Source organism: Nicotiana tomentosiformis, chromosome 2, assembly GCF_000390325.3.
Source record: "Nicotiana tomentosiformis chromosome 2, ASM39032v3, whole genome shotgun sequence".
Lineage (NCBI taxonomy): Eukaryota > Viridiplantae > Streptophyta > Magnoliopsida > Solanales > Solanaceae > Nicotiana > Nicotiana tomentosiformis.
In genome coordinates this window covers 2726717-2752216 of record NC_090813.1, presented here as the reverse complement: position 1 = coordinate 2752216, position 25500 = coordinate 2726717, and the positions used below count along the sequence as shown (strand labels likewise).

Here is a 25500-nt window from a genome sequence, read left to right as displayed (position 1 = left end):
AATTACTAACTATAAGAAATGACATTCTTTCCGGCAGGGGCATATTTAGGTGGTGTGGTGTGGATTCACGTGAATCTATGTTCTTCGTCGTAGAATATGTATATCAATGTTATGTTTCTTCAAAATCAGAGGCGGATTCAAAATTTAAATTTTATAGATTCAATTTTAAGATTTTTAACATTGAACCCATTATATTTTTAAAGTTATGGGTTCATATCTACTATTTTTACAATTTTAATGAATTTTTACATATAAATTTTTACTCTGCGTCGAAAGTTATAGGTTCAGTTGAACCCGTAGCCACTAAGCTACATCCGCCTCTGTTCAAAACTAGTTAAATATGTATGTGTTTGCACCCAAGCAGAAGCGGATTAAATGCCTTATTGATGGTACACGTGAACTCATGCTCTTTCGCCCAAACTAAGTATTTTATGTAAATATTTTTTAAAATAGATCTAATATTATTATCTATTGGCATACAATGGCGGATTCAGAATTTTTAGATCATAGACGCTCAACTATTCTTAATTTGAAAATTGCTACTTAGACTAGGTTTTTACTTAATATATTTGTACAATACTTAATATATTTGTACAAATTACTCGTTTTTCTATATAAGTAATAGTGTTATTTTAAAAATCAATGGGTGCTTAAGCACCACAATACATAACGTGGATCTGCCGTTATCGGCATATATGATCCAAAAAGGCTAATGGTGTACTTAGTTAAGTATTATGTAATTTATCTAAAGTATTATAGATTGATTCCTACTTAATACTTTTTCCCCGAGGGTTCAAAAGCCACCTGTATCTTCTTTTTTTTTTTTTTTAATTTAAACTGAGTCGGACAATACTCTTTCTTTTCTTTTCTTTTTTCTTCACTTGGTTTATATTCGATAAACTAAAATTTCTATTCATGTCATCGTATAATTTTAAATAATTTAGCCAAATATCTATATCACAATTAGTAGCAGTGGAAGATATAACATATAGTTAACCAGTTCAACTGACCTTAATATTTTTGACATGTAGTACTGATATATATGTGAAGAATCACAATAGTTGACAAAAGAATTAATTTTGAGCCCATCAAATATGAATTATATATGATCATTTTTATAATAGTGTATTCATTCTCTTAAAATAAAAATAATAGTTTTGCCTTTAGTTTTTGGAGCATACTAAAATGATAAGCAAGACATATAAATTGAAACAAATATATTAGTACTAAACACCTAGTACTAGTAGTTTTTAATAGGAACCTCCGTCCCACTTTTCTGGCAAAATATAGCCTTATAAAAGATTTAAAAAGTAGTCCCGTTTGAACCCCAATTAGCACTTGGAGTAGGGCTGTTCAAAATCGAACCGAAATCGTTAACCGAACCGATAATTTATTGGTTTATTGGTATCGGATTATTGGGGTAATGAATAGTGAACGAATTGAGATTTTATAATTAACGGCTTAACGGTTTGGAGGCGGATTACTCAATTTTCTTATCGGGTAAACCGTTAACTCGTTAAAATTTTTTATATTTACACTTTTACTCCTATGTATATAAAGTACTATTGAAACACTGTGGTAGTTGACTCTACTCTCTAGCTATAAAATCTAATGTGGTAGTTTTGCTGGCATTATCAAGACCTAAAAACAAGATCTTAGCCTCTTTCTACCACAGACCAAGCGACGCGAGAACTTCGTAGAACCAATCGACCTTGAACATTCTTTTCAAATGGATTTTGATTGACTACAAGCCCTAAGATACAAATTTAAGAAAAGAGACAAAGGTGTTTGATGGATCGAATGATACAAGAACAAAAAATGTATCACAATCTCTCGATTGATTCAAGGGAGAATCTTTTCTCGAAACGGTAGTCTTTTTCGCTAGAGAGTAGAGTCAAGGTAGATTTTTTATTTTTATTCTTCACCCGTTTGGTATTGATGGTTCAAAAAAAATTATTTGGTTTAGCTGGTAAATCGTTCGATAACCGCCCAATATATTAATTCGATACCAATCCGTCCATTATCTTATTGGATGACTAGCGAATTATTATATTTATAATTCCATAATCGATAAGACGAACTGTTAACCGTAATTATCCGACCCTCCACAGCTGCAAAGTTGCAAACGAAACCAAACACAATACCACATAAATACTCTTTTTCTCTCCAATATTTTCTCACTAGGAAGCTTCCTCGAAGCTGACTATGGCCTTCTACTCTCTCCGCCCATTTAACCTCCCTCTCCTTCCTCTCTCCTTCCACTCAATCCCTCCTCTTCATTCTCCTTTCACCACTCGTTTTTCTTTCTCTCTTTATTCTCCATAACATAATGAAGCTCCTCAAAAACATCCCCAACAAGCTCTTCAAGTCCAAAAAATCCCGCTCCATCTCTAGATCCGAAAACCCATCATTCGGGTCGGGCACAACCTCGTCTTGTTCCGATTCCGAATCCCACCGCGGCTTCAAAAAACCTAATGGGCTAGCCACGCCAACCAGCGTGTTACCACCCAGTGAAATCTCAGCCGACGAATGGTCTGAAATCTTACAAGCTTTTCACATGATTGACAGTGACGGTGACGGGAAGATACGGAAGGAACAACTTGAAGCTATTCTGACCCGAGTTGGACCCGACCCACCAAGCGAAGAGGAATTAATATCATTGCTTAATGAAGTAGATAGGAATGGAGATGGGTGTATTAGCTTAGAGGAGTTCGGAGCCATTAGCTCGGCGTTTGGGCCGCCGGCTTGTGACGATGAGCTGAGAAATGCGTTCGATTTCTTTGACGCCGATCATGACGGAAAGATAACGGCGGAGGAGTTGTTTAACGTGTTTAGAACTATTGGTGATGGACGGTGCACGTTAGATGATTGCCGGCGTATGATAAGAGGCGTGGATAAAAATGGAGATGGGTTCGTATGCTTCGAGGACTTTTGTCTTATGATGGAACAGCAAAGATGATTGATAGAAAATTAATTATCTTGATCTTGCTGGAAATAATAAGTCCTGTGATTCTTCTTTTTTCATTTTTTCATTTCGGGGAGAAGGATGGGTTTTCTTAGGGTGGGGATTAATTAGGATTAATCAAAACGGCTAAAATTGATCCATTTTGGAGGTTGTATCAAAATTAAATCGTGAATATATGGGAGAGAACAAATTCCTCCTTTTTAAGCCGAAATGGAATTGGCTTATATACATAAGTAATTTTAAGTTTATATTGTATCATGGTCATTTCTTTTTTGTTTAATTTATATTCTATCTATTTATATCTTCCTTTTGTATTTTAATGGAGCTATAAAAATGGGGGACGAGGAAAGATGTTTGTTTCATTATCGGTATCAAATTCCTCTTGCACTACCAAGAAGGCATAAGCACACTGCTTCCAAGTTACAAATGTTGTATAATCATTGGAGTTTTAACTTTTATATACTGAGAAATTCTAAACTTTAGTTCGATTAAGATCGACTGGAAATGTATTTGAAGTGAATCTACTTTGACTAAAAGATATAACGCCACTCTCGAGGTTGCGTTTGGTATAGATTTTCAAATTTGTTTTAAAAATCTTGAATGAAGATTGGTTTGAAGATGAAAATGTATTTGAAGATTGATTTGAAATTTATTTTGTAAAATATATTTTGCTTTTTAAAAATAAAATAAAATTAAAACATAACTTATACTCATAAGTTTTAAAAACTATAAAAAATACCTAACATTACCAAACAAACAAACTTGCTAATCATGTATATACATAACCTTTATCGATGCCATTCATTATCATTAATATCACAAACAGTGTTTTAAAAGGCGTTTTCAGGGCGAGGCGCACCAAAAACGCCCTGAGGCGATGGTGTGGGGCGAAAGTCTCAAGAGATGTACGTCCAACAATTTGGGGCGTACGCCCGGGCATTTGAGGCGTATTTTTATAGTAAGGCGTAAGCCCCCGAGAATTTTTCAAATTAAAATAATTTTTTTTGAATAAGTCGTTCATATAATACCCAAACTTTCAAAAGTCGGCTTGTAATTACTCAAAAGTTTTAAAAAGGAATTGAAATGTATTAAATTTAAATGTCAAAACCTTTTTATTGATTGAAGCCCTAATTCATGGTCTTTCCCAATTTTTTCTCTTGTCCGCTAGTCTGCTAATATCTCCCAAAAGCAACGAATATATATATATATTTTTTTACAAATACAAAGAGAACTCCTTTTTTTTTCTCTTGTCCGCCAGTCTGCTAATATCTTCCAAAAGCAACGAATATTATTTTTTTTACAAATATAAAGAGAACTTCATTCTCTTTCATACCAGTAAGTTCAAAGTTCAAATTGCAGGTTAGTCATCATTTTTGTTCCTCCATGTAGAAAACTTTATTCTTTTCGACTCAAGTTACTTGTGCTTGTAAGTAGCGTATAATAGATTGTTTTGACTAATTTTTTGTGGGGATGTAACACATCTATATATATATATATATATATATATATTTCACAAATTTATAATTTTTTTTAATTTTACATGTTTATAAAAATTTACCGTAATTATATTATTTTATAAATGACTTAATAAGTTATTTAATGTTATACTTTTATACCGTATATTGGAAATGGAAATTTCGCCAATGGGTCAAGAATTGCATTCTCAAGCACTTTACTATCATGTGCAATATCCTCCCAGCCAACTGCAAATAAAGGTGAACCTTATATCAAAATCGCATGCACATAAAATATTTTGCTAAGTATTTCCTTTGCGATTACGGTATGCCTGTTGCTTATTTTTTGGGATCTCCCCTTGAATATATGTTCCATCGATTGCGCCAATGCAATCCTACCAAAGCCAAATATAAAAATCATCAATTACAATGAAATCCATTAGAGAATTAACGTTCCTAATTTAAAAAAAAAGTAACTTATATAAGTGAATCTCTAATAAGTAAAAAAAAAGATATGATCGTTAAATTAAAAATAAGTTTGTAAAGATTCACATAGCCTTTAACCCATAATCTCATGCCTTTAACTTTATCTTCTTGATACAACCACCTTGCTTGAAATTGCTTGTCAAAGGGTATCAATTTGCACCAATTGATGGAGAGGGACAAAAAAGAGGAAAAATCGAGGGACAAGAGTTCCCTAGAAATTTCATAATTGCACACAATTTGCTGGACTTGGTTTTAACTTTTAACTGTCATGAAATCAGATTTGACATCCTACTTTAGAATTTCTCATTACCGTAAGTCTATCATAAGCTATGTCAGCATAACGTTGTTCTTATTCATTTTTGTATAGAAACTTAAAATCATTTGCGAAAATGATTTAACTTATATATAGACAGTATACACACTGTTTATGAGGATTCATAGAAGTTAGTTACTATTTATATCTGGGTATTGATCAGTACTATTTATCATAAGAATTTATTTGTAATTATCTTATACATGAATTAATTATTTAAATATATATTTTAATAACTTTCACAGGGAGCTTAACTCGGGTGAAAAAACTTTAAAAAATGACAAAATAATTAAGTTGGTTCACCAAACGTCAAATAGTGGATTTTTTGTAGAAGCATTTCCATTTGTGTCATTTTCTATAAATTTCTCCATTCATAAATTAGTGATTACATCTTTTACTTTTATTCTAAAGTTTTAATTAATATTACCTCACATTCACAATAGTCATGTTTAAAACATGAAGCATAGTTCTAATGCTATAAAATATTAAAGTTTAGTAATTGGACCATAACCAAACTCTCAATGTAAACCAATCACTAACCAAGACTGCCGCAACATTCCATATGGTTTGAGTGTTGTCAATTATTTCTTAGATTTGAATTTTAGTGCTAATTTGTTTGATTGAGCGCCCAATACCAAAAAGAAAAAAAGCTAAATCCTTAATTATTGCCCAGATCTCCCCCCCCCCCCCCCCCAACCATTGGTGAAACAAGAAAATTTAAAATGTCAGAGAAAATAACAAGTTTCTTCCTAAACAGTTGTGAGTTGTGACACTTCAAATTATAAGATTGGACTTGGGATGTATAAGAATATTATAATTATGCATATTATAATCTTGTTATAAATAGTATTTTATTTATGGTGAATGTCTATATTTTAGAGAGATTTTAGGGTTGTTACTTGGTGGTTAAGTCACTTTTTTTCCTATAAATAGAGGATTCTATTCCATTGTAATTCATCCCAAAATCAATAAGAATTCTCTTTCTCTACTTTTCTCTGTAATGCTCTTCTTATTTTTTTATTGTTTTATAACACGTTATCGGTACGAGACTCTAACCAATTGAATAGAAGCTTTGGGATTGAGCATAATGATTGTCAATTGTTTCATGAAGTTCCTTCATGATTAAATTCTGGATTTAAGGTAAGTATTTTACTTTATTTTTCTCTTTTGAATGCTTGAAATTCTATAATTTGATTTTAAATACAAGCAAAGATAATAAATTCTGATTATAACTCTAATAGAGTTTGTAAGAAATTATAACCACCAAAAGTGGTAAAATTTTATGTCTTGCCATGATCAAATTCATGTATGATTGTGAGCACAAGAAGTGAAAACCCGTCCCATTGAATTTGCTTCATTCTCATTCCCTTAAGAGCATGTGATAGCAGTATGTGATACCTCTGAAAGAAGACAAAATTATTACCATGAATGTATCAATGGATGTGAACGTGGCAATAGACGAAATTATAATCGTCATCATTGTGGTAATGAGAATAATAAGTATTCTCAAAATAATCCTTCACTATGTGAAAGTAGTATTTGTCGTCGATTTGACATAAGATTTTGTAAAGCACATATAGATGATTATGGTCCATTCATGATGTGAATGTGACAACATGTGATTTATAAATACATATTCATTCTTGCAAGAATATGAACGTGCTAGTGGTAGCGAATAAACCACACTCACCTCTAGAAGGAGGTTTGAGATAAAATAAGAAAATAATTTCATTATTATGGCATGAATAGTCATTGATCACGTACCTATTGTGATTATGGCAATGTGATTGTTATAGGGCAAAAGTAATAGGAGCAATATATCTTGCCTATAATAATTTTGACCATGACCATAATGGTATAACTTTCTCCTTAAAAGTTTATTCACCATATAGATGTTGATGAATAACTGGCAGTACAAAATTAATTAAAAATTCTGAAAGAGCCAATTATATCATTTTGGAGAAATACAATTGATTATCAATAAGATATTGTATCGTAGTATGTTTCAAAGAAACTTATTGAGTTTCTAAAGTACTCGCGAAAGCGGTTGGTTATATTGAGATTATAAATAATGAAGATTTAATATCTTTATATTACTATAACTGTAGTGTGATAATATGTATATATGAATACTACCCGCTTTATTGCCTGATTTGTATTATACAAATAGAAAATATGGAGAAATTACATGACACAGTAAATTGGATGTTTATTGATATAAAACCCATGTCGCAGCAGTAAACTGAAAGTTTAATTAACAATTGCGCATGTCATGATGTAAACCTAAAGTTTACTAATACAGACAATTTTATCAAGCATGGCCAATTGAGCAATCTTGATTTAGATGCGAAAACTAAATGAGAATTAACATGGGTAAGTATTGAAGAAGATTCTTTATGAATTCTCTCGTTTTGCTTGTTCTCGCGATTATTATACCAACTAAAATTGGGATTGAATCTCTTGAATTCTGGAATTTATCAAAGGTGAATATGGGCTCATTCACCTACCATGTATACTATATAAGATGCATCTTATATGGTATACATGGTAGGTGAATGAGCCCATATATCTATGAAATAGTTACATGTGCGATTATTATTAACTCGCAACCTGGTGTTTGTGAGGTAACTTGCTCAATAATTTAATTTAGAGCATAATTTCCAGATTTTCTATTCAAGACAGTTCATCTTGATAAGTTGGTTTACATCACAGCTGCCAGCTGGTTTAGCAAAGTGATTTATTGAGTGTTTCTACTTAATAGTTAAGCTATTGCTTATGAGAACAAAGTTATCTATATTAGTTTGATATACGTTATACACGAAAGTATATTACATTCTCCCCTTACAAGTGGTTCAAGGTCAAGAACCAAATAATTTTATCTTATTATTATTGATGTGCGGTGTATATTTTGATTAATACCATAATGCACAAAGATGAATTCCCAAAGTTAAGGAAGCAAGTTAGTTTTTCTAATATGAAGGGGAAACATGATAAACATTTGAGAAAAAGTTACGTGGAATGAATTATCACTTCTACATCTAGATCCTCGAATAAGATAATATGAACTTGAAGTTCATAAAAAGATAATTCATCTGCAATATATTGCAAAATATGTCAGACACATTTGCTGACCCAAAGAATGTAACTATATTCTCACTGCAAATGCTCATATTAGAATAAGTCCTAGAAGGACAAAGTCTACAGTACACTTACGTATAGACAAATTAATTTCAAATAAACTTCTAGATAAAGAAGATGAGCAAATAATCAAAATGATCATAAAGGAGGCAACTTCATAAAATCTTATAAGAGATTCAGGTACCTGAATATACGAATGAAGAGATCTTTGTGTTATGTCTTTATGAAAAATATATTGGAACCAATATATAATGTTCGTCGACGACATATATGATAACGCTAAATATATAAGAGGATCTTAAGTCTGGAGAAACAATGAATTGGTTTCATATGAAAGACATTTAGTTTTGAACATGTAGTTCAAACACTAGAAAGTATAAAGTCAATGGTGTGTGCAATCACTTTTATCTATTTTTATATGTCTAGCATGACATGAAAACTTGATATGCATCTGAAGTCTATTTATATGGCTTATTTGACTATACTTATATGATAATCCCTGAAAGATTTCAATTGCTTGAAGCATATACAATTCTTGATCTTGAAGTACCACATCCTCAGTGCAATTTATGCACAAATATATCTTGCTATAACTATAAGCATGATAATGTGATAGCGAGAATACCTCTATGGAGATATTGAAAAGCCATTACACGACATTAGATGAAGACATTATATATCTATCAAGAATGATGATTTCAAGGTGCAATATATTCATTCAAGTTAATATGGCTGATTTGTTTATCAAATCTCTACCGACGATATTTTGAAGATGGTGCACAAGATTGGAATGCGAAGGCTCAAGGATGTGAATTGATACTCTAATCAGGGGGAGTTAATACGCGTTGTACTTTTTTTTCCTTACAAGATTTTGTCCCATTGAGTTTTTCTTGCAAGGTTTTTAACGAGGCAACCAAAAGACGTATTGTTAGATATGTGTACTCTCTTTCCTTCACTAGAATTTTTTCTCGCTGGATTTTATTTTAGTTAAGGTTTTAACGAGACACATTATCTATTGAATAGACATCCAAGGGGGAGTGTTATAAATAATATTTTATTTATGGTGAATGTCTATATTTTAGAGAGATTTTAGGGTTGTTACTTGGTGGCTAAGTCACTTTTTCCCTATAAATAGAGGGTTCTATTCAATTGTAATTCATCCCAAAATCAATTAAGAATTCTCTCTCTACTTTTCTCTGTAATGCTCTTGTTCTTCTTTTATTGTTTTATAACAAAACTGTATATTTCATTTCTTTGGTATTTTGTTTTCCCAATATACATTTCCTAAGTATTACCATTTTTTTTTTTTTTTTTTGGTTTGCGCTGTTTAGAGAAGTGAAGTGACAGTAATGCTAATCGTATAAGCCGACATTTGTGCATTACATCATCGCATTGATAAGAAGATGGGTGACATTTTGTTTGAACTTTGAATTATTGGAGCTGGTAGTGACAATTTTTAATTTTTTAGGGATTTTAGGTTTCAGAACATAGAAGATAAGCGGCCCAATTGACAAATGTTAAATGTGTTTATTTTGGTTCAATGTGTTTAAACCTTTCGAGAGTACGAATGTTAAATTAAAGAATTTTCGGTGTAAATTCGGACTTAGATTTTTTAAGTTTTTAAAATAAAATTTATATAGTTAGGATTTGCGTGAAAAATACTATTAAGTCACAATAGTTAATAATTTAAAATATGTAAAAGCTATTCGTAAAGAATATAGCAAAGAAAATTTTATTTGACTTCCCAAATAATAATATGTTTATTTTTTGGTTTAAACGAAGAGAGTATAACTTGACTTCTCCTAACAAGTTAGTAAAGTTTTTCGAAGGAGGATCAACTATTCTAATTTAAATGTTAGTCATAAATCCTAATACCAAAAGGAAAGAACAAAATAAACATAGAAGGAACCATAATCTTTTTTTAGGTGCTATTTGTATGTCATGCCCCTTTACAATTTTGAATTTAAGAAAATGACCTTTTTAAATCTCTTATGTGTACAAAACAGATCTCTTACATGTAAAAATAAATCTCTCATGTGTAAAAAAAAAAAAAGAAGAAGTAGGATCATAAAATTAAAAATAAATTTGTAAAGAGCCAAAAAAAAAAAAAAACTATTTAACCCTGACAGAAAGACGTCTTTTCTTATTAGGCCCCATCCATCCATTAGTGCAGCTACCATGCTTTCACTTATGTTGTTGATAAAAGGATCCAAAGAAGACTTGAGAAAGTTGACTTATTTCTTTCCGTTGATTGCTTGACGGAGCCAAGATTTTTATTAGTGGGAGTCAAAATATAAAGAAACAAACTCACAAAAAGTTAATGGGTGTCATTATATAGTATATATATATATTTTAAAAAAAATTATCGAGCTATACAGTATAACTTTTCGGCGAAGGGGTGTCAAGTTACTTACTTTTATGGTTAATTGAGATATAGGAAACGACTAATACATCAAATTAAAGCTAGGTTCAGTAATTGGTTTCAAATATCATAAGTTAGGTCATATATATAAGATAGTATAATATATTTGATTCGACAATCTTAGAAACTAGGGTTTTGAACACAATATTGATTAATATATTTGATTCGACAATCTTAGAAAGTAGGGTTTTGAACACAATATTGATTTCGCTTGTTTTCGTCCTTCGTTTTATGGCATGTCTCTCGGTGAAATTAGACTCCATCAAATGTTTTACTTACATGTCATGAATTGGATTGTTGCGAGTAATTTTTAGTAGTTATCTTAGCTAAATCAACATTTAATTGATTGGAAATACAAAAGTCGATCAGAAATGGACGGTTTAGAGTGAAGTGTTAGTGAAAATGATGTTTCTACTTTTATCTTGTTAGGTAGTGGACTATATATATGAATTAATTACAAAAGATTAACACGTGCCCATTACTAAAATATCTGTATCAAGAAACGAATGGTTATTTCTCCCTCTGTACGGGTTTTGAAGTTTGGCATTTGGTATGAGAACCTCCACTTTATCACATAAAATATAACGACAAAATTTCAAAAATAAATAAATAATTAAATAGAGTATCATTAGTTCTTGCTTGGACAAACAAAAAATTCTGAGATTGTTATAAATAGAATTCTATTTAAAGTGAATATCTATATTTTAGAAAAATTTTAGAGTTTGTTACTTAGTGGCTAAATCATTTTTTTCCTATAAATAGAGCAATTCTATACCATTGTAATTCATTTCAAATCAATAAGAATTCTCTCTTTACTTTTCTTTGGCAATACTCTTTTCTTCTTTTATTGGTTTATAACAGACATCTTTTCCCTGCGTTTAATATTTCAAGGTGTGCTGTCTCTTTGTTGTTCAATTTTTAATGATTTCACTTGTTTTATTCAGCGAAAAATGAACAATTCTTCACCTTCCATGAAACTTCGTTGGATCTACCCGTAATATAAAATACACGCAAAAAAAAAGTATCTCCGTATGGAATTACATATCCATTTAAAAATAAACTAATTTCACTCAAAATTTACAGCGTCTAAATTCTAAGTTCGTCGCTATATAGTATATTTGTTGGCATAGGGTGTTTCGTGAAAGCCAAATACTTCTTAATTTTCTGCTTAATAATAAACTTCTCTGATTAGCAAAAAAAGGTTCACGCAGCGAAAGTAGTTGTCAAATATTATGACTAGTTAAGCATTAAGAAGTTGAAAATAATTACTCCAGTAAACAACTAAGAAATCTATCACATGATGGGCCTGTAATCTGAGTTGAGCTAAAACTTGAACTTCTATCATTCCATACTTATGCCAGCTAAAAAGTACCATACTTTGGTCCTTTCATGTTACTACTAAAAAGTATATATATATATATATATATATATATATATATATATATATATATATATATATATATATATATATAACCTATATAAATCACCTCCTCTCTGTCATTTGACTGTAGTATACAACATATGTTATAATATATATATATATATATATATATATATATATATATATATATATATATAGTTATATTCAATATTAAATATTGAATATTAAAATATAGGATGTTAAATAAAATTTAGGTCACAATTCTATAATAAAATTTACAAAGCATTGCCTTAGATATTTTTTTTAACATTCTTTAGTCTCTAATATCTATTTAATTTTTTTTTAAAAAAAAAATCTGTTGGGCCTACTTAGCCCATTTAGCCTGCGGGCCGGGACCGTTTAGCCCGGGACCAAACGGTCCCGGTCCCAGTCCCGGGGCGGTCCCTACAAAAAGACCGTTTAGCCCGGAACTGTTTGGCCCATTTAATTTGGGACCGGCTCGGGACCGGGACCGTTTGGACCAACCCACTTGGCCCGTTTAGGCCCGAGACCGGCTCACTTGCTACCCTTACTCTAACCCCACTTCTTGAAGCAAACGCGGATGCGGAATACTATTATCGAGTTCATCTGAAGCGAGTATTATCGATGCGGATTATGCGTAAACATCTACCAATATTGCAACAAATAGTAGATATGAACCCATAATTTAAAAAAAATATTGAATTCAATTCTAAAAATCATAAATTTTGAATTCATAAAGTTTAAATCCTAAATCCGCCTCACGCTTCGAATAATATTGAGATGGTTCACTCTGATATCATTTTCAATGTTAGGGTCCTCAAAAATAGAGTTGTAATTCACACCATAAACCAAGACAAGTTTTGTTTGTTGTACACGTGCACGTACACTTTTTGCATTTGAAGTATATTTTGGTCAAACTATTCATGAAATCTATTTTGTGCTCGCCCATGCATGCACTAAAAATTGGGAAGAAAATAGGGGGACCAAACAAAACAAAGTATTTGGCCGACATGACAACACCAATTGCCAAAGATGTGAACTAAAATCCAAGGCACCTACCACTTTGTGTGGACTAGCTTGTTGCTTCAATTTAGCTTTGAGTTTAAGTTTTATACACAAATAAATAATTTAAAGCAGTTGAAAGATTGTTTAATAAAACAAGCATGAGTTTGAGTTTTAAGTACTGACACAAAATTTTAAAGTAGCTGAAAGAATGCTTAAAACAAATATGAAATATGATATAGATACTTAAAACAAACATAATTTATTACTTTAATAGTGTAAAACTGCCTATGCATATAACTTAAATATAATCTTGCTTTAAAATATAATTTTATCGTATGTAGGCATATATTTTCAGGAGTGCTGTTGGTTTTGGATTCTATAAGCCAATAGAAAGTGGGAATCCTTCTTTCTTCTTGATCAGATGACAACCACTAGTTTAAGAAAAGTAATTATGGTTGAACTGCTATATAAACTGCTACAATAATGTTGAACTTCTTTTCCATATATAAACTGCTACAATAATGTTGAACTGCAGGAATATCTGGATGAACCCAAACATTCCATTACTGAAATATGAAACTGTTTAGGGTGGAAAAGCTCCTAGTAGTCTTAGAGAGTGATATTCGGGCAAAGATCACTTTAAATCTACGGCAGAAACTATTTACATCTGATAGTCGCAAAAGTGCATAAAATCTATATATTTTTTGTATATAAATACAAAAATAATTATACACAAAATATACATTTTTCGGTCATTATTTCGAGAGCAACTATACAGTATCGTTTTTCCATGATATTACAAGCAGAAATTTATCGAAAACTTTACATAATATATTATCAGAATATTAAGATGGGCATCAATTAATAGCATAAATATTTTTCCTTGGTGCTACTTGGAAAAAGATGTTCCATTTTGAAGTATAAAGTAGGGCAAATTAAATTTGACGGTCGACCGAAAATAATTATATATACTAGTCAAATATACAAAAATAAAAAATTAATTATGTATAAAATATGTATATTAAAGCCCATCAGTTATAGGCTTTCAATCATCTAATTTTAAAAGAAAGTTACAGTTATTTAAAGGCCCAAACGAAACAAAGACATAAAACTAGTGGGCTTTTTCTTCATCATTCCCTTCAATTATTTCTAACGTATAGAAGTAACAGTGGTTAAGGTTAAAACAATTTTAGAGATATACTGAGATAGTGTGAAATCACTTTAAATCTTATTAACTTCAAAACCACCGTAAAATATAGTCAAAAGTAGGGGTGGCAAACAGGTGGGTCGGATATGGACGAGTCGAAAACGGGTAATAAAAAAATGAATAAATTATCCGACCCGGCTCATATTTAATACGGATAAAAAACGGGTTAACCGGCGGATAATATGGGTAACCATATTATCCATGACTTCATGAATATGATCTCTTTTGGGAGAATTTCTAGTCTCCCAAACTTGAGAAACCTTCAATTTGAGGCTTTACAAATATAAAAGTTAAACCCATTAGGTATCCAATGGTTATCCATTTTCTAAATGGATAATATGGTTCTTATCCATATTTGACTCATTTTTAAATAGTTCATTATCCAACCCATTTTTAGTGGATAATATGGATGGTTAACTGTTTTCTTTTAACAATTTTGTCACCCCTAGTCCAAGGGTTCTTCGGTGCATCTATATATATATATATATATATATATATATATTAAAGGAATAAAGTTACCATATATAATTGACATTATGGTTAAGCCAAGTGGCAAGCTAATAAATGTCAATAGTATATGGTAACTTTTTGTCACGACCCGAAATTTTCACCTTCGGACCGTGATGACGCCTAACATTTCATTTGCTAGGCAAGCCAACATTAGAATAATATTATCCATTTTTAAAATAATTTTTAAATTTATTAATAACAAAGAATAAATGCGGAAGTAAAGTCTGAAATGTAGTGAATAATCCATAAAAACAACGGTGTCTAAATACCATCCCAGAATTAGTGTCACAAGTGCACGAACTTCTAGAATAATACAAATAAAGATCTGAATAAAATAAAGCTGTCTGAAAATAAATACACAGCTAAAGTAAAATAAACGGGGATTTCAGAACTGCGGACGCCATGCAGTTATACCTCAAGTCTCCTCTGGTAGCTGAAATCCGAGCAAGTCTATGGTGCGCCGCTGGGACCAACTCTGAAATCTGCATAAGAAGTGCAGAGTATAGTATCAGTACAACCGACCCCATGTACTGGTAAGTGCTGAGCCTAACCTCGACGAAGTAGTGACGAGGCTAAGGCGGGTCACTTAGATTAACCTATACGCAATATTAGTAACAATAACAAATAATAAAAATAAATCGGGTAACTTATTTATAATAATTGAAGCCAACTCAGCAGTCATAACTAATTATCATTTCCATCAATTTTCGTTGTAGCGTGCAACCCGCTCTCACAATATATTCATATTCCATTCTGTTGCGGCGTGCAACCCGCTCCTCCAATATACTCATTTAAATCAAGTCTGTCATATATTTATTTCAATCAAGTATATATAGACTTTTAAATAAGTCTGTTGTGACGTGCAATCCGCTCCACCGATATATTCATTTACCAATTTTTATAGAAGAAATTTACCCAATAAATGCAATAATTAATATAAAATTTAATACAACAAGCATACAATAATTATGATTTAATTATGAAACAAACAATGACAAATAACAATTTATTATGAAAATCAGGGAGAAAATAGATAGTTTAATGTTTAATATACTAAATGTCAAGTAGCAATTAATGCACATAATTCAAATAAGCATGTAGCAATTATTACATGAATTCAAGAATTAATATTTGACAAGGAATTATGAGTGAAACAATTAATATAATAATTCATTCATGATTTAAAATGATTTATGATTTTCAAATAATTATGTAAACAATTAATTTGACGATGTATAGATACTCGTCACCTCGCCTATACGTCATTCACATGCAATTCACATAACAAATAATTTAAGGGTTCTATTCCCTCAAGTCAAGGTTAACCATAACATTTACCTCGCTTTATAAATTTCAATCAATTACTCAACCACAACTTTTCCTTTTAAATTTATCTCCGAAAGCTTCACACATATTCACAAATAATTCGATATATTCAATACGAATCATAGGAATTAATTTCATATGAATTTACTAATTTTCCGGATAAAATTCAAAATTCATTAAAATATTCGATAGTGGGACCCACGTCTCAAATCCCAAAAAAATCATAAAATTTGAATACCCGTTCCGCTACGAGTTCAACCATACAAAAATTATCCAATTACGATGTTAAATGGACCTTCAAATCTAAATTTTTCGTTTTTGGAAAGTTTTACAAAAATTCCAATTTCTTCCATCTAAATCCGAAATAAAGGATGAATATAGACATGGATTCATGAAATATAATCACTTTTGGTTATAGAACACTTACCCAATTCAAAATCGTGAAAAACCTCTCAAAACTTTGCCTTAACCGAGCTCAAAATGACCAAAATGAGTAAAGATATCGGACTCTTCGATATATACACTGCCCAGGCATTCCGCACCTGCGGTGCCTGGGCTCGCACATGCGAGATCGCACCTGCGAGAAAAATCTCGCATCTGCGAAATGGGGCTGCCAGGCGAGGCCTCGCATCTGCGGAGGACAAATGCGCACCTACGGTGCCTTCCGCCTCTGCGATTGTCAAGTCCGCTTCTGCGAACGCGCGGGTGCGTGCAAGTTTCTGCCCAGGCCTGCCCAGGCCACTTCTGCGATGTAAGGCTTGCTTTTGCGAGCTCGCACCTGTCACATCTCCTTTTTCCCGAACGAGGAGGATAGAAGAGTTTTTTCAATTAAAGTGACATTAATCGAAATTGGATTATTTATTTATTTCAGAGTCGCCACTTGAAATAATTTATGGTGTCCCAAGTCACCGGTTTATTTTAAATCCCAAATCGAGGAAATTGACTCTTATTTATGGTCTGCGAACACAGAATACCGGGTAAGGAATTCTGTTAACCCGGGAGAAGGTGTGAGGCACTCCTGAGTTCCGTGGTTTTAGCACGGTCGCTCAACTATTAATAATTGTCCTAATTATCTCATTTATTACATATTTAAAGCCTATTGTGCATTTTTACTTTTTAACCGCTTTTAATTATTTATGAAATTATTTCTGGAACAAGTCACGATGGCGTACACTTGTCATTTTGGCACACATTGTGAATCACATCACGTGAAACGCACCCGCGACTTACAACATGTTTATTTTTATTATTATTTGAAGTTATGGTCGAGTCACGTGAAACACACACTCGAATTGGGGAATTGTGTATCATGACTATGTCACGGGAACCGTACCCATAGTCACGATGATTTATTAATCGCGCCTAAAGCAACTAGCGCGTGTTCGTGAGTTATTCAACTTTTCCTAAAATTTGCGATTTTCATGTGAAAGTGTATAACTATAGGGTTATTTGGAGATAAAGTACACCAACCAGGGTAAATTTGGAAGCTGACATACGTGGGTTGTCAGAATATTGAAGACTTAAGAATCTTTCTTCGATTGAATTAACCTAATGAGTGGGTTGCTTTCTTATCTATTTCAATGAGAATTCTTCTCAAGATAACATTACCGTGGGTTAAGATCAATCGGCCTCCAACGTTTTCAAACACAAACAAAATTGGGCTTAGAAATGCAGCCTAAGACGTGATAGCCTTTTAGAAATGGCCAAAATCCATCCGGGGCCTAGGAATGGCTCTCTCATGTCCATTTCCTTTCAAACCAAAGGTCAATTAAGCCACACATGGAGAAGGAAAATCACGAAATGCATGAAAGTCAATACAAACAAAAGTAAACCCAATGCATAATATTTCAATTCTGTCAAAACACATAGCCAAAGAGATTACTTCTGTTGTATTATGGCCTTAGATAACATGAATTACAGCAGTAGCTAATCTAAGACATTTGCCAAATTAGTTTGCTGTCCAAAGTGTTAGAATCGCAGTTTTCTCACTACTTGGGGCTAACTTCGCATTACAAGCATATACAAGGAAAGATGACAGAATCACAAACTGAATTCAACATAAACTCATGTAATTCTAACAAAACAAGTCAAGTAAACTCAGAAATCAATAGGCCAAATGACGCATCCAGGATCCAAATCAGAAAAATCTGGGTATATGAATGGAGGGGGGAGGGGGGGTCTGTTCTCTATAGAGAAATTTAGCCACTTAAGAGAGATAATCATACGACTCACTATACGACAGCCGAAAAATAATGAGCTAAACATGAAACATATTCAACGTGGTATTGCTCAAGATCCGAGATAACTCAGAGACTGGACTCAATCATATCCAAGCAAATAGAATCAAAACAAAAATGACGCAAACTTTGGTGAGGAAACATAACAGGAAGAGGGATGAACATTCATATAAAGAATCAAGTCATTTTACAGTAATAACCCATTATAATATGCTAGTTCAGAATGAACAACAGAAACATGTCGATAAGAGAAATCCAAATCTACGGCATGACTGTTGAAAATAAACCCATTCATTTAAAGTTCAAAAATATTCAAGACATCATTATATACGCCAAGATATAGAAATAAGAGAAAATAAGCAAATAACGCCAACATTCATGACACAGAATCTGCAGAAAAGAAGGATAGAATTCGAAATGTGACCTCTTAAATGATAAGCAGAACTACAATGAAGAAAGTGACGTCCGAACAAGGACTTCAGCAAAAACCTTCTTGAGCAGCAGCGAATTCAACAACTTCCCAATCGAACTCTAGTTTTCAACTCAAAATCCAGATTGGAAAAGAAGGGACGGAATTTTTTTTTGAATTTTTAGACAGTAATTGAAATAAAATGGAAAAGAAGAAGACTGAACATTTTTTTTTTGTATTTTTTTTTGTTCTGAAACTAAACAAAATAATCAAAAAGAAGATCCACCACTAAGAAGGAAAAGAACGTTTTTAAAACCCTAGCTTTTTTTTTCCGATTTTTCTCTCTGAAAAATTTTTGTTCCCCAAAAAAGAGACCCCTAAGAAATCCCTTAACCTCCCTATATATACCCAAACCAGAAATTTTCATACCTATTTTCTTCAAGTTGTGCCCTAAAATTCCTCTTTCCGTCCGAAAAATCCGCGAGAATCCGATTCTCTTTCTTGTGAACCAAATCGGACAAATGGAGGTCTAGGATCTTGAATCTCTCAGATCCTACGACCACCATTCATCCGAGATTGTTCTCAATACAAAAAGCGCGTGAAGTCTAAGGGAGAGAAGAATCTTTTCTGTCAGAGGTCGTTACGGGACGGGTGACGTGGAGGAGGGAGGGTGAAGGAACCACGTGCGTGAGTTGGAGGGAGGGTGAACTCGCTTGAGTTCAAGCGAGTTCAGTCGACGGAGGAAGAGAAAAAGAGGTGGGCGCCGCTTAGCTCTGCATTTAGGTTTAGGGTTCTGGGGGGGGGGAGGCGTTATAATGGCCCTTTTATATGGGGGATGAGACTGGACTGCACCCGTTGGATGGAGAGGGACTGAATGGTCGAGATCGATCCGTCCAAAACGACGTCGTTCGCACTTAGTTGTGAGACTGGACCGGGTGAGGGGTTGGGCCTGGCGGAATTCAGGTGGTTGTTTGGGCCAAATTGTTCTGGCCCAGATTTAAACCCAAACCGAATTTCCTTCTCTTTTCTTTTTCTTGATTTTGAATTCTAATTGATTAATTAAAACCTAAATTAAGTCTTAAATTAATCTAATTTATAGAAATAAACCTAGCTAGCTATTTTACCATAATTAATTAATTTAGACTAATGAAGGAAAAATTACTTAATTTGCAATTAAAAGCTAAAAATTCAAAAATGACCCATATTTTGTGATTTTCTGTTTAATAATGCAATTAACTTATGTAATTAAATTCTAAGTGCAATTAAGACCTAAAATGTTATGCATGAAATACTTTAGACATTTTGGTATTTTTTCATGATTTAAAAATGTTAAATATGCAAATAAATGCAAGCAACAATTAACCAAAAATCCCTACAAATTCTGTAAAACCTGAAACAATTAAGAAACTCTCTATTTGTGAATTTTTGTAGGAATATTTTAGTCGGGCAAAAATCATGTGCTCACAGCTGCCCCTCTTTGCTTGGAAACACGAAGAGTTTTCGGACAAAGATACATTGAGCAAACACGAGCGATTTTTGACCGCTTGCATACTCCATGGAAGCATTTTGAAAGCGTTTGACCGAACCTTGCTTCCGAGGTTGCCTACATATCCTCGGCTATGGAGGAATTAGGTCAGTGTAGTTCTGGAAATTTTGGCAGCTGGAATTACCGAGAAGCTGTGTTTCACTGTTGTTGCTGCTGCTGCTCTTTCTTGCTGAGCTCCTTATTACACCAAAGTCAAAATGAAAAAGAAACTAACTAAGCCTATTAGCTACGAGTTACAAGACTCCTATCTATGAGTCTTCTGAAGCTTGATCTTAAGTCTTGAATGGTTCTTCATGCGGACTTTTGACTTGAACCTTGATGTTTGCTAGCTGCAGGTGCTAGTTCTCTCTTCTTCAGCTTTTCGGATCAAGACGGGACATGCAAAGCTTGTGACTTCAGCCATGTCTTGAGCAGTTCACATCTTTCATCGGCTTCTGCATTTTGGATTCACCCTTTTTCTTTTATTCTGGATTGAGACTTCTTCCTTTGGTTATCTCGGACTGTCAGCTCGCATTCTCGAGGCGAACTTTTGCTACTTCTAACTTGAATTGAATTCTTAAGTGACTTCCATCGTTCTCCAGGTGGGCGCCTGATGACTTTAAACTGAAATGAATTCCCTCGTTCTCCAGGTGGGCGCCTGATGACCTAAAAACTTGAAATATATTCCCTCATTCTCCAGGTGGGCGCCTGATGACTTAAAAACTTGAAATAAATTCCCTCATTCTCCAGGTGGGCGCCTGATGACTTAAAAACTTGAAATAAATTCCCTCATTCTCTAGGTGGGCGCCTGATGTCTTAAAAACTTAAAATAAATTTTCTCATTCTCCAGGTGGGCGCCTGATGACCTAAAAACTTGAAATATATTCCCTCATTCTCCAGGTGGGCGCCTGATGACTTAAAAACTTGAAATAAATTCCCTCATTCTCCAGGTGGGCGCCTGATGACTTAAAAACTTGAGATAAATTCCCTCATTCTCCAGGTGGGCGCCTGATGACTTAAAAATTTGAAATAAATTCCCTCATTCTCCAGGTGGGCGCCTGATGACTTAAAAACTTAAAATAAATTCCCTCATTCTCCAGGTGGGCGCCTGATGTTGACTTAAAGCTAAAATGAATTCCCTCATTCTCCAGGTGGGCTCCTGATGCTGACTTAAAACTTGAAATAAATTCCCTCATTTTCCAAGTGGGTGCCTGCTGACTTAAAACTGAAATAAATTCCCTCGTTCTCCAGGTGGGCGCCTGCAATCATGACAACACAGACAAAACAGAGAAAAGTTTTTGCCCCAGTTTGTACCAGGAACATTCATTGATTGTTAGTTGCATCCCATTATCCAGGAGGGTCCTGAAAACTTAAAACTAGATCCCATTATCCAGGAGGGTCCTAAAAATTTGAAATTAAATCCCATTATCCAGGAGGGTCCTGAAAAGTTGAAATTAACTCCCATTATCCAGGATGGTCCCAGAAACTTAAAACTGAACTTATCTGGAACATGCTTTCTCATGGAGGACTCTTGTCAAAGCAAACAAGATTTCTTGCCCCTGCTTGAAACAAAGAAAATTTTGTCAGTTTGAAACTGTGGCGGTTAGTTTGTGGCATCCTTGCTGAAGGTGTCTGCTTCTGTCACTATCCCGCTTCATTCTGATTAGCTGCTTTGGGCTACAAAGAATTGTTTGACCTTTTAATCGGACCTCGAACACAAAACCTCTGAATGACTTGAATCCCTTACACTCAACTCGCCGTATGGTACTTTCATTCTGACAACTGTCGAACCTTTGCATTTCCTACAAATTCACGAATCACTTGACCACCTGAACTTCAGTTACTACCGCACTGCTAGTTCTACATCATGTCACTTGGGATGTGCCTGGCCGAATTTTGCTTAGTGCAAATAAAAAGCTGGTAATGGGCTTTGAAGTCCTTTCTTGCTTGCTTAACAACAGACTAATTTGACTGAGACTTAGAAAAATAGACCCAAAAGAAACGAAGCGAAGTGACTTCGAGAATTAGGAATAAAATAAAAGAAAAAAAAACAGAGATGACTATTTGAATAAAAATGGAAAAGAGACTTATCTGAATGAAATCATGACATGCATTTCGGACTGATCAGCCTAATCCATCCAACTAATCACATTTCAGTTCATGCCATGTCTTCATACTTCAAAACCGGGTTTTCCATAATTCAATTTCTTTGTAAAGTCATGAACCTGATTCAGCTTGTAATGCCCCGAGGGGTTTTCACCAGCAAACCTCTCTCATTTGCTCCTCTCTCAACTCATTGTCGCCTTACAGTGCCCATAAGGGTTTTCACCAATAAGACTCTCTCATTTGAATTTTCTCTCGACTCGCCATCGCCCTATGGTGCCTGTGAGGGTTTTCACCAATAAGACTCTCTCATTTGAATTTTCTCTCGACTCAGCATCGCCCTATGGTGCCCGTGAGGGTTTTCACCAATAAGACTCTCTCATTTGAATTTTCTCTTGACTCAGCATCGCCCTATGGTGCCCGTGAGGGTTTTCACCAATAAGACTCTCTCATTTATTCATTTTTCCTTGTGCCCATGAACCAAGGTGTTACCCGTGATGTAAATCGCACCTCTATCTCATTTGGCTTGGCATCCTCAAAGTTGATCAAAAGGTCTTTCTTTGGACTGTAGTGTAGGGTTTGGACAGGGTTAGAAAGAAAGGGTAGCATGTGGGCTCAAAATAATTCAAGATGAAAGGGTTCAAAATTACAACTTTTGGAATCAGATCTTTTTACAAAACTAAAACTGTTGCCCCAGTTTCTTCGAATCTGGGGAATTTTGGATTTTTATTTTGATGGGATCGAACCGTGTAAGGCTGCCTACGTATCCTTAAAAGGAATCAGGTCGAACGTAGTTCAAACATAAGAGTTTTGTTTTTGTTACTTTGCTTTTCTTTTTCTCCTTTCTTTTCTTTTTCTTTCTTTGCTTTTCTCTTTTCCTTCTTTTTTTCTTCTTCTTCTTTTTTTTCTTTTCTCTTTTTTTATTCTTTTATATTTCTAACACTGCTTCTGATTCCAAAAGAGGGGTATGAAAGAAAATAAATAAGGCTCAAAAAGGGATAACAAATGATAAAAGTGTTTGGGATAGCAGAATAAAATACCTTCGTCATTCCAACTTTGAACGTGTCTAGTACAAAATGCGATTGAAGATAAGCAAAGAAATCATACATAATATCTCTTGACTGCATCAGAATTGATAGCCATATCCATACATTTACCTTCTATGTCTGTTAAATACAAAGCGCCATTGGGCAACACCTTTGTCACAATGAAAGGCCTCTTCCAGTTTGGGGCGAACTTGCCTTTAGCTTCAGCCTGATGTGGAAGGATGCGTTTCAATACCAGCTGACCCACTTAAAATTTTCGGGGCCTAACCTTCTTGTTGTATGCTCTTGCCATTCTTTTCTGATACAATTGACCATGACATACTGCTGCCAATCATTTTTCATCAATCAAACTCAATTGCTCTAGCCGGGTTTTGACCCACTCATCATTATCAATTTCAGTTTCAACAACGAACCACAGGGATGGAATCTCAACTTCCGCAGGTATCACTGCCTCGGTTCCATATACCAGCAAATAGGGGGTTGCACCTATTGAAGTGCGGACAGTAGTGCGATAACCTAGCAAAGCAAACGGTAACTTTTCATGCCATTGCCTCGAACCTTGCACCATTTTACGAAGTATCTTCTTTATGTTCTTGTTAGCAGCCTCAACAGCTCCGTTTTCCTTAGGACGATATGGAGTGGAGTTTCGGTGCGTAATCTTGAACTGTTGGCATACCTCTTTCATCAAATGACTGTTGAGGTTAGCAGCATTATCTGTGATGATTACCTTGGGAATTCTGAACCGGCAAATGATGTTTGAATGAACAAAATCTACCACTGCCTTCTTGGTCACGGACTTGAAAGTTACAGCTTCGACCCACTTGGTAAAGTAATCAATGGCCACCAGAATAAACCTATGCCCGTTTGACGCTGCCGGCTCAATCGGTCCAATGACATCCATGCCCCAAGCAACAAAGGGCCAAGGTGCCGACATTGTGTGCAACTCAGATGGCGGGGAATGAATCAAATCACCGTGCACCTGGCATTGATGACATTTGCGAACAAAGCTGATGCAATCACGTTCCATGGTGAGCCAATAATAACCTGCTCGAAGAATCTTCTTTGCCAAGACATACCCACTCATATGTGGCCCGCAAACCCCGGAATGCACTTCGGCCATGATAGTCGAGGCTTGTTTAGCATCTATACACCTTATTAATCCTAGATCTGGAGTTCTCTTGTACAATATTCCCCCACTTAAGAAAAATCCACTAGCCAGACGTCGAATGGTTCTCTTTTGATCGCCTGTGGCATGTGCTGGATATACCCCTGATTTGATGTATTCCTTGACATCATGGAGCCAAGGCTCACTATCAAGTTCCTCCTCAACCACATTGCAATAGGCATGCTGATCACGGATTTGGATTTGCAGAGGGTCGACATAAATCTCATCCGGATGGTGTAACATTGATGCTAGAGTAGCCAAGGCATCGGCAATCTCATTATGAATCCTGGGAATATGCCTGAATTCTACCGACCTGAATCGTTGATAAAGATCATGCAGAAATTGTCGATACGGTATGAGCTTCAAATCACGGGTCTCCCATTCTCCCTGAATCTGGTGAACCAGCAAATCTGAGTCTCCCAAAACCAATATTTCTTAAACTCCCATATCTATAGCTAGCCTCAAACCCAGAATGCATGCCTCATATTCAGCCATGTTGTTAGTGCAATAAAATCGAAGTCGAGCTGTTACAGGGTAGTGACGCCTTGTTTCAGAAATGAGTACAGCCCCTATTCCGACACCTTTCATGTTAGCAGCTTCATCAAAGAAGAGTTTCCAACCTGGCTTTTCATCATGATCAGCCCCGTCAACATACATCACTTCTTCATCAAGAAAATAAGTCTTCAGTGGCTTATATACTTCATCCACCGGATTCTCGGCCAAGTGATCAGCTAGGGCTTGGGCTTTCATCGCGGTTCGAGTCACATAGATGATGTCAAATTCTGTG

General features: G+C 34.3%; 1 protein-coding gene across 1 annotated transcript; it reads left to right on the top strand.

Moving 5' to 3' along the window:
* Positions 1 to 2179: 2179 nt before the first annotated feature.
* LOC104091704 (probable calcium-binding protein CML36) lies at positions 2180 to 3327 on the top strand. The gene has a single exon (XM_009597105.4). It carries the CDS (start codon positions 2330 to 2332, stop codon positions 2957 to 2959), a length of 630 nt encoding a protein of 209 aa, XP_009595400.1. The 5' UTR covers positions 2180 to 2329; the 3' UTR covers positions 2960 to 3327.
* The last annotated feature ends 22173 nt before the right edge of the window (positions 3328 to 25500 follow it).

Coding starts and splice junctions, on each gene's coding strand:
- LOC104091704 (XM_009597105.4), top strand. CDS start 2,330: ATGAAGCTCCTCAAAAACATCCCCAACAAGCTCTTCAAGTCCAAAAAA.